This window comes from Syngnathus scovelli, chromosome 2 (assembly GCF_024217435.2).
Source record: "Syngnathus scovelli strain Florida chromosome 2, RoL_Ssco_1.2, whole genome shotgun sequence".
Classification (NCBI taxonomy): Eukaryota; Metazoa; Chordata; class Actinopteri; order Syngnathiformes; family Syngnathidae; genus Syngnathus; species Syngnathus scovelli.
The window spans coordinates 16,354,570-16,365,205 of record NC_090848.1 but is presented as its reverse complement, the minus strand read 5'-3'; the positions used below and the strand labels follow the sequence as shown (position 1 = coordinate 16,365,205).

General features: G+C 39.7%; 1 protein-coding gene across 1 annotated transcript; it reads right to left on the bottom strand.

Annotated features, from left to right (window-relative positions):
- Window positions 1-496: 496 nt before the first annotated feature.
- vwa1 (von Willebrand factor A domain containing 1) lies at window positions 497-9,836 on the bottom strand. Its single transcript, XM_049753811.2, has 6 exons — window positions 9,466-9,836; window positions 4,729-5,286; window positions 3,173-3,502; window positions 2,810-3,085; window positions 1,792-2,061; window positions 497-1,437 (listed from the first exon to the last, which is right to left on the bottom strand). The coding sequence occupies exons 1-6, from the start codon at window positions 9,548-9,550 to the stop codon at window positions 1,409-1,411; spliced, it is 1,548 nt and encodes a 515-aa protein (XP_049609768.1). The 5' UTR covers window positions 9,551-9,836; the 3' UTR covers window positions 497-1,408.
- Between the last annotated feature and the right edge of the window lie 800 nt (window positions 9,837-10,636).

The following is a 10,636-nucleotide window of genomic DNA, read 5'->3' as shown; positions in this document are numbered from 1 at the left end:
ATGCCCCAAACGCCGTTCGTATTCTTACTGCTGAGGTATATGAAATATGAATATGAAAAAAATATTTTAATCACGATTATTTGGGTATTTTAACTAAAATCATGAGTATATTATTCAAACGAGCATTTATTTTTGGGTACAAAACAAGAAAATACTGAACATGAACTTAAAAATTACTAAAACAAATAAAGTTCTTTGACACACCATTATTATGCAAGTTCGTTTTAGACCAACAAATATATAAAATAATGTATTCAAAAGGTGCATATGTATAAATTCAACTTTGGTTTCCTAATAAAATAATTATTTATTTTTACAATTAGGTGTGTCAATTTTGAAATCGTGGGGCATAATATTCAGATTGTATTTGTGGTCTATGGTTGAAGGATCAAATAATGATGTGACTACTGTCCATTTCATTTAATATTCAACCAGTTCCCATTTATTTGGATTAATCCACACATTCACGTAAATACAAAGGCAAAGGGGATCTGTGTTGCCAACAGTACATTACTTTAATATTGAAATGAACCTGCGGTACTTGCCGACAGTAGATGGCAGCAAATATTAAACCAGTAACAGCCTTGGAAAAAAATAACGTCTTCATAGTGTATACACTATTCATAATTACTATAATCCCAGGTGTCTGGAGTGAATAAATAAGTATGACAGAATTTGTATATTTTTTCAGACATTTGTAGTATACATTTGTATTGGGTCAGGAACACGACTCTTAAACTCAAGGGTTGTTACAGAACACTATGTTATCATACAAAAATGTTTTCTGTTTTCACTTGTTAAACAAATAGACCAAATGTGAACTTTTCTCTTGTGGTGTATGCAAAATTAAATAAATCAAAATAAAGGTTTAGGGCATGAGGTTGTGCAAAACATTGTCCCAAACAACCTAAATCTATCACACTATTCCCAGCCTGGCCTTAGAAAAAGATCTGTGATGCATTTATTTAGTCAAAATGTTTTTGTTTTAAAAATACTACATTTACACTACATTACAAAATTACACATTAAAAAGATCGATAAAAGTGATTAAATAACTATGTATGATTGAATTGAGATATGTTTAATTTAGCTTAGTGGGGCAGCATGAACACTTTAACAATATGAATTATGCGTTTAAATATTTTAACTGGGCAAGCTAATAGAAATATAAAAATATTTGTTGGGTGTTTCAAATTTTGGCAAACGGCTTGCTCCACATTGCACCAGACCACCCTTTAGTGTCTATGTTTTCCACACGAGTACTCAGTATGCCAAGCTATACATCAATCCTGGATTATATCCACAGAGCGAGGAGAATCATGGAAAAGAAATATGAATAAAATGTCAACATTGTTCTTCTTGCCGTGAGCCTCCATGTTTGGTTAGGTGCACTCGCTGTTAGGCAGTGCTATGATCGGTAGCCGTACGTTGACGCATCTAGAAGGTTGGGAGAAAGCACAATGAGCAAAAATATTAAAATGGAGAAGTATGAAATTGCCAATGTGGAGTAAACATTTTTGACAGGGCTACGTTATTCGAACCTACAGCAAAATCATTTAAATAAGTTGGCTGTCGTTTGAACATACTGCAAAGTCGTCGTAACAATTTAATAAAGTTGTTTTGAGGTATTCAGTAAAGTCCTCCAAACGTATTAGTAAAATATAGGCCAAATGCCAAAAACAGCATCTTGAGGTGAAATAAAAATCATATTGGGGGGGGGGAGGTTAATCAAGGTGCCATTCAGAATGTGGGTGGATTGAGACCAACAAACGTATGAAGCATGCTGCTCACCTGAGGCCAATTTTGCCGTGCAACACAGTCCCTCACCCCGTGCTGTCTTATAAATGGGTGACACGCACACCCTTGCAGAAGGAGGGAGGTTGGTGAGTCGCGTGGACAGGGAGTTGGGTGGCAAGTAGAAAGAAGAACGCTGTGCAACTCTTTGTCGTCCTTCCCAGGTGAGCCAGTAGCCCGTCAAACCATCAAAGCTGCCTTTCCAGTCCACCTGCACCGAGTGGCTGTCCACTGTGGTCAGCTGCAGGTCATCCAGGGCTGGAGTCACTGCAAAACACATCACATCCTAAATGAGTGGCCTACGCTCCAATTTTCGGCTGGGTTATTCACTTAAACAAATAAATGCTTCCCCTCAAATAGACTTCTGTTCCACCATAACTTGATATTCTAGTGCGTATTTACACGTTCTTGACTTGGAGGAGTATTTTGAGTTATTCTGCTTATGTCTATTGTGCAAGGTCGCTGTTTTCTTAAATTACTGGGTGGAATGAACGTAATTATTATACACCACGCCCATGAAAAGGAAGTGCACTTCATTCGATTTACAGCTCAGCACACAGAACCAACATAGCATCTAACAAGTTACTAAACAGTTTTCATCCACATAACCATATTTTTCTTTATCTATTAGCGACACACTCCTTTTCGCACAGTGCAAAATGTTCAGACTGAGACGTCACAATCAGGCTTTTAGAACAAGCTTGTGCTGTTAAAATTTAACCTTCATTATGTTATTTGCATTTCTCCTGAACAAATGGTTAGGCATACTTGAATGTTACCTGAAGCACTTTATTTTAATTCATTGCACTTTATTGCATTCCTTAAAAAGTGTCTATACTGGTCGCTGGATATTGGTGTTTTATTTGTATACAATCTTCTTTTCATTTTAAGTGTGATGTATATAAAATATATATTCTATAAATAAAATGATAAAATACCACACAATTGCCATTAACGCTATGTAATTTAAGAAAAAATACTATATTCACCAAGTTTTTCAAACACTGTCACTCACCTTCTTGCGTGCAGACTTTGACTGACATTGCCTTCTCCTTGCCCGACGAATGTCGGGCGGTAACGGTGACCAAGTAGGTGCTATCTGGTTGGAGGTTCTTCAGGAGCGTGGAGTTTTGCCGTTTGTCCACTGTGACAGTATGCAGCTTTCCAGTGGGCAGGGCAGAGTATTCTATGTAGTAACTTGAGACGGTCTCCGGCTGGAGAGGACCCCAGCTCACTCGAACGCTAGTCGGCCCCGATTCTGAGACCGTGACCACAGTTGGACTCTGTACCTCTGGTGAGACAGGGAAAATAGAAGGAAATCTAAGCAAGCTCATTTTTGCAGCAAGAGGCTAATGCCCCAAAGGGTTTCAAACCCAACCTGATTGTGTCGTGAAGCTGACCGACAGCGTGTTAAAGGTTTGTTGATTGGACTCTGGTGTCAAAGTGGCACTATAGGTGGTGTCGGGCTTCAGGCCTGTTAGCCTGATAGTGTTGGATTCTGATGATTGGACCAGTCTCTGGTACTGACTACCACCAGTGCTAGGACTGGTCCCATGACCGCTTCCTCCACTTCCTGTCCCGCCTGATGGAAGTGGACCAAAGCGGATCTCGTAGTAGCCTGCCAACCCGGATAGAACAGGTCGCCACTGGAGTGTGGCTGCATTGGAGGACACATCCCGGACGTTGATACGCTCGGCACGGATTATCTCTGCGGAAGGCACAATGGAAAAATAAAAGTGGTGCTTTTTTATTAAAGTAAATCAGTACTAACCCACATACTAAAATTAGTACAGTCTTAAATGTTTTCTCAACATCAATGTACTTGTAATGTAGGTCAAAACATTTTCTTTACAATATATAACCATGTTAATATATTCGATCCGACTCATTAGTCTATACCACGATATTCAGATTAATATTGCATTTGTGGAATACAAATTAAGCAGCAAAATCTACCCATTATTATCCATTTCAGGCAGCGGACATTTTTCCACTTGTCGACCTGAAAATGTTGTTGCTCGGCAGAAATCACCATCACTTATTTGTACCCCAAAGTTTAGAGAGCAAAACTGGCAGCTAAATCCATCACTAATTTGGACCACTGCACACCATAGAGAGTGCCTGCAGAAACACATTCAGGAAAGACGACGAAGCAAGACACAGTGCTAATAATGTCTCTGCTTGACACAGAAACAAAAGTGCAGACCAGCTTGGCGTTCTTAGTACATTCATAACCCCTGCAATAAGACCTCAATATAGCTAAAGCAGTCAGGCCCTGTAGCAAATTAATGACACAAAGGTGTCGCTATCTGGATTTACAAGATTATCCGTTAGCCTTTGTTGTGCACATATTCTGTATTCGTTCATGCGACGTGGCTATGAGCTGCAATATGAATGTAAAATTGTTGAGTCCCTGGGGGGGTGTCATGGTAGCTACCTAATCTGGCAGCACAGAACCGGACAGGTTCTTCAGTCTATATATAGTAAAGAATATATGCATCTGTATGTGTTATGTCTGTCACAGTAGCATGGGATGTAAATACTCATTAATCCCTGAATAGATCACGCTATCTCATTACACATGCGCTCAGCCATACTCCGGATTGCCCTCCAGTGTCCATGTCTTCAGCAGCACGCATGGAATTTGGCTGAAGTAGCAACTCGAAATTCAATTTATGAGTATGGCAGCGCCAAGTGGCCATTGCAGTGTGGAGGAAAATGTTGATGTCCATCCAAGAGCAATGACCTTGCACTAGTGAGGCCTGTTGATGACTCAGCATAATGCTTCAAGAGATACTTTGTTGGTGGCGGTTTGTAACATAGAGCAAGTTTGTTTAATTGCCACAGACAGCCACACTGTCAACTTTACTAAAACAAATAAAAATTAATAATACTCGATATTACCTCATATATCCTGTATAGTGAATACCTTACCGATGATGGCATCCCGCAGATCCTCTAAGATGATGCTCATGTCATCAATGTCCACGAAGTACAGGTGGTTCTCAGCAGGTAGTGACACAACTTGCCTCAATACTTGATAGTTACCATGCCCGGTGGAGACCACCAGCACGGCCACGCCCTCCTCCCTCAGCTCAGCCATTGGGCCCATCACGTCACCCGGTTTCACCCCATCCGTCAGCCACACCAGCACTCTAGGGAGCCCCGGGCGAGCCCCATCTCCAGGTCCTGGTCTCAGCACTCGATTCTTTGCCATCTTCAGTGCCTCTACGGTGTTGGTGTCCCCCCTGAGGGGTTTGGTGGCGCTCAACGCCCCTTGCAGGCCACTTTGAGTATGGAAGCTATCAAATCCAAACTCAAGGCGTGGTTGGGTGCCCACCTGTAGAAGTCCAATCCTCACCTGATCCTCCCCCAGGGAAAACGGCAGGAGGAGCTCAGATAGGAAGTCGAGCATTCGGGAGTGCTCATAGGATGAAATGCTACCAGAGGAATCCAACAGGAAAAGGACGTCCCCCTCGCAGCAGTTAAGAACTGTGCAGAAAAATACAAAGGTGACAAAAAGTCAAAACTCACACATTCTTTAGCCGCATTTGTAGCAGATGGAAGTGATGTATTTATTTTTTAAATTTATTTGGTTGATTTTGACCCATTATGTACAAAGACCGTAAGAAAAATTACTTTTTTTTATTGTGTTGTTAACGTACAGTTACACTCAAACGTTTTTAAGTTCTCCAGGGATTGCCTTTCATTCCGCAAAATATACACACTACGCTCTCGAAACCAGCACCCATCATCGCACCTCCTCCACCAAGAAAAATGAGCTTAAAGCGTGAAAGCCTGCCATATCAGTGACGATAAGACAAAAGCACAACAAACAGGAACCTCAAAGTGAAACCGTCAATGTGATAGCATCAGAGGAGGAGTGTTTATAAAAAGCTCCCAAGCAGTAAATATCCCCTCTCAGTATTTCAGGGCAGTGAGTTGCATACGCAAAAGGAAGGGAGGCGATCTTTTGGCTGAGCATGTTTCTTTTGTTTGTCTACATTAGCAGAAATAACAGCTGAAAGATGAAGAAATTCAAATGAAAATGAAATAAAATGGATTATTCAAAAGGCTGTTTGGTTCACAGATGGATATTTAATTAAATTATCTGGGGAAATGATCGTCTTAAATCAAATTTTCCAAATAGCCTTTTAAATGACATGGGGAAAATCATCCTGAATGTTCTGAACGCCTGTTTCGAATGGACTACTGTAGTGATCGAAATAATGCTTAGCATACCTGAAGGCGTCACAGTGTTTTTATTTAGACATAATCAACAGCGGCTATGCAGGTCGCAACCACGGTTGCACTCCATTTTACTATTGCAGCTGCTTCATGGCATGATTAACCACTAGTTAATTGCACACAATTGTTTCTTGAATGAGCTGGATTTTGCAACATTTAACCCCCGAAAAAAGTAACAGAATGCAGAACATATTACATTTTATAACAATAAAGCTATAACATCAAACTGTTAAGTTTGAGCAATATCCAGGTGGACGACCGCCATATGGTAACTTCTCTCCTTGGAATTCATATAATTTACACAGAGATTCTCCAATCACATTAAAATAAATATATTTTAAAAAAAACAACTAAATGATTACCAGGTTGTAAATTTAGTCCAGTCCAGTAAGGCAATGTAGGGAAATATTGACTTTTAAGAGTAAAAGACTAAATTAAAGCACATGCGGGAGGTGGGTACCAAATTAGGATTATTTAGTTTGAGGGTGTCGGGTGAGTGAAGAAAGGAGGTTGGGCAAGGAAACAGAGAAGGCAGTAAATAAAGAAGAGGGGCGGTCTGCGGGTAGTTCCATGTGAGAGACGGGAAGGAATGTATGGATAGTCATGCACGGCGTACATAAAGTGACAGCAATAAAGGAGAATATAAAAAGGGATTATGGAGTGTCATCTTTTCAGAACATTAGTGGAAGTAAACTAATTATGTGTCAGATATCAGATACGTGCTCAGAAAGCAGCCAGAACATTGCTTAAGAATGATTCAATTCCTAATTATATTTGAATGCAGTCAAGTGTGGAGCCATACGCAATTTGAACACACATGCATGGAGAATTCTTGACAATAAGTCTCACTGTTTGGACTTTGGAGCGAGTCGGGGGTTCACCATATCACAACAACTGCCGCCCCCTCCCCACCATCTGCACCTTTGTGCAGGCACTATGCCATTATCTTAAACATCTGTAGATACAGTATAATGGTTGGACGTACAGAGCCGTCATGCTCAGGGGTTACCCCAGAGGAAGTGAAAAATGGAGTACAGTATGGAGTCAATTAGAGAGGGTTTGCTGTCTCTTTGTTCTAGTTCCTTCTAAAAGTGTTTGATGGCTTTAAAGGTTATAGGCTGTCAGTTTGCTCCACACCAAACTCATCCAAGCATGCCTATGTAGACTGTGGAAAATAAATAGCCTGAAACATCTTGAAGTATTAAGAATTCAAGAGAGAGGTCTAGTCCAGCCGTTCAAAAAACCTTTTACATCACATACAACATAAAAAAAAAATTCTGCGCCCTCCAAGTACCAATTACACAATTGGTCCCAGTGTTCATTAATATATTATTGTAAGTCACTGTAATGACACCTAAATATAGCAAAATTAGACTAAAAAGTTAAATACAACTGAACTAAATTTGCATAGATGCACAGTTATAGTACTACCCTTTGGTTTGGTCACTCAAAAGCCTGATTGATTAATTGGCTGGTTAGAATGTGTCTCAATACTTTATGTCTGTTTCAAAGTTCATGTGCAGTGATGGGACCTATGAGAAATCTACTCAATGGATTTGCAACCTGCAGAACACATGGGGTTGGATTTTAAGTAGATGTAAAGTGCAGATGGCTTTAAGGAATCACAGAAAACCATCTGATACATTCCAATTTGTGTTCCACACAATAAGGTTTTACATGGTAATATTGCAATATTCACGAGCAAATTTGTCTTTAAGTCGATGTATATGTTTAGGTTGGTGGTGACTTGCACATATTAACAGGTGCACAGCTTCTTTTTTTTCCCACAAATCTGTGGGGATTTAACACGATCATCCCCTATTTGTGGACATAGCACAGTGAAAGCATCTCACTCACAACTTCTATATTAACTCTCAATGACAGACTCAGCAGTTATACCACATAGTTTAGCCTCCTGGATGCTTGAAGTGTTTGTTTAAAAAAAAAACAGTCTATTTGCGTCGGAATAACATTATGATGCTATAGATCAGGCGCATCCACCTCGGGTCCTGAAGGTCTGCTCTCCTCCCTGTTTTCCATGTCTCCCTGTTGATCAGGATCGTTATCAAGCTTCTAATGTTGGTTATTGAAATTGTGGGTTTTGCGGAAGGGGGACATGGAAAGGACAGTGATTACCGTAATTTCCGGACTATAAGCCGCACCGGACTATAAGCCGCACCAGCTAAAATTCAGGGATATTTTAGTTTTTTTCTTACATAAGCCGCACCGGACTATAAGCCGCACGTGCACATGAGTTTTTTACAAAGAAAGACAGTACACAGAAAGCCGTAAAAATCCATAAATACGCCTCGCCGCCATTTAAGCCTCAGGGTTCAAAGTAACCTTCTGAATAAAATGCATTAAAACTTCACATTCATTACAACTTGTTTTTGGTGAGCAAAATGTCAGAAGAATTGAATTTAAATGCTGATTGATTGGGTTTTAATATAATGCAGATGGTCCAAACAGCGTCACTGCTTTGTGTAATCTCTAAGAGAAAGGGTTTAGAGCCCTTTGACGCAGGTCACCTAGCGTGCATTCCTACTAAAGCTCATAATAGTCACAAGCAACACAGCCAGAATAAGCAGCAGCCATAGTAGTGTTTCAAAATAGTATTTTTGTTGTTGTTTTTTTCTTCAAGATACCGCACAACAGTGGTCCACAGCCTTTTTACGAGTGTATAAAAGTGATGAAGTCATCACAAAAATCACGAAAAAAATCTTATATAAGCCGCACCTGACTATAAGCCGCAGGGTTCAAAATTTTGGAAAAAAGTCGCGGCTTATAGTCCGGAAATTACGGTAATTAACAAATAATCCTTTATTAAATCAATGGACAACTAGTTTTGGTAATTGAATAAATATTTAGATCCACTTTTAAACTGATAATTGTCCAAATCCTCTAATTAAATTCATGCTCTAATTAAAATTGTTACAGTCCTATTATGTACCACACAAAGAATAATATATAATTAAGAAAGGAAAGTTGACAAAATATTTACTTGCCAACAAGTTTCCTGCAATTTCATTTTGTACTTAACTATAACAATAACATATAATACTGAGATTTATTTATAAGTATTTATACAAATATTGTACATAGATTTACGCCCATACTGTACATACATACATTACTGCAAATATACGTACATAAATATTGACACATATCGTTCCCACAGTACATCCGCTCGTTTATCCATACGTACCGTTTTTATTTTAACTAAAAAATAATACAAATAATAAATAATAACTTTCATGTGAAATCAAAACGGCCATCTGATGCTTATCTTTTGCCTGCTGCTTTGTTCATGCTGTGCGTTATTGTGCTGGAGTATTTTTATGAGCGTCTTATCTTTCTGTTTTGAACTTGAACTTCCCCCAGAGAATAACCCCATGTTGTAAATTAAATTTAAATTTGACTCACCTCCCACAGGTGCACTACCCTGTGCATTCAAAGTTCTCAGGAGCAAACAGATGAGCACGCATGTCAGCGGCAAGTGCCTCTCCATGGCTGCAGCGACAAAGGTACTGGCCCACCCCACCTAATGAAATGAAAACATGAAATGTGTTGTTGCGGCGTTTCAAGATGAATGTAAATCCACCAAATCAGACAGAAGCGATGAACTCCAACTTTGAGGAAGAAAATTCCATTCAGAGCATAATTGAGTTTTTCTTTCTTTCCCGTGTAATATTTTTCTTTAATTTTTATTAATCAGCAAGGTGGCTAGACGCCCCGCAAACTCAAACTGAAGTGAGACGCCAAGTTCTTCCTCAGAGTAGCCTGACGCTCCTCGGCCATGCAAGTCACTGGCATTGTCAAGTCACTGTAATGAAGTGCAGCGTTTCCGGTAATGGGAGAATTTCAAAATAAACGATTTCTCTTTTTTAGTGGTGAGCCATCAGGACAGCAAGGCCCCCCTCTGCGGACCTAAACACAAATTGAAGCGCCGTCCTAGTTTAGGATTGAATTATAATATTATTGTAAATTGAAGCACCGTCCTAGTTTATGATTGAATTATAATATTATTGTAAAGACAATTTTGGGATTAACTCTACCTTAAAACAACAACAAAAAAGCACACGTCAGTCCTTCTTCACTATTTAATTAGGTTTTTGATTGGCATACAGGTTAACTTGTACAAGCGTTGAGGAGTAAGTAGCCAATGTCATCCACCTTGCCTGATCTTTGCACTTTAATTGACATACTGTACTTGACAGCAAGTGAGATCTCCTTTTTAGCTACATACAGCTTTACTTGGTTGTCTCCTTCACCACTTGCAGATTGAGCAGATACTCCAGAGACCCAAAATCGTCTACTGTATGTTCCTTTTAAGACTTTATTATGAAACGAACACCACAGAAGAGCCCTCGGGTGCCTTCTATTCAACTTGACTAACTTACCTCACTTGTCTTCTCTCTTCACTCCTCCCCTGTCCTGTCAAGTTTCTCCAACCAGGAATAGTAAATATGGCTCGTGTTCACCATTCAGGCGGCATCAACATCTTGGACATGGGACAGAAATGTTCCCCCCACTGGCGGGGACAGAAATACATTTTAACTTCAGCACATCTTCTTCCCGCTTTGACAGTAATAGA

What these genes read in the sequence shown, in the direction of transcription:
- vwa1 (XM_049753811.2), bottom strand. Translation starts at nt 9,550, where the DNA reads ATGGAGAGGCACTTGCCGCTGACATGCGTGCTCATCTGTTTGCTCCTG. An exon ending in GGGTAGTGCACCTGTGGGAG is followed by an intron (nt 5,287 to 9,465) that starts GTGAGTCAAATT and finishes TTTTCTGCACAG; the next exon opens with TTCTTAACTGCTGCGAGGGG. An exon ending in CAGCTTCACGACACAATCAG is followed by an intron (nt 3,086 to 3,172) that starts GTTGGGTTTGAA and finishes CTGTCTCACCAG; the next exon opens with AGGTACAGAGTCCAACTGTG.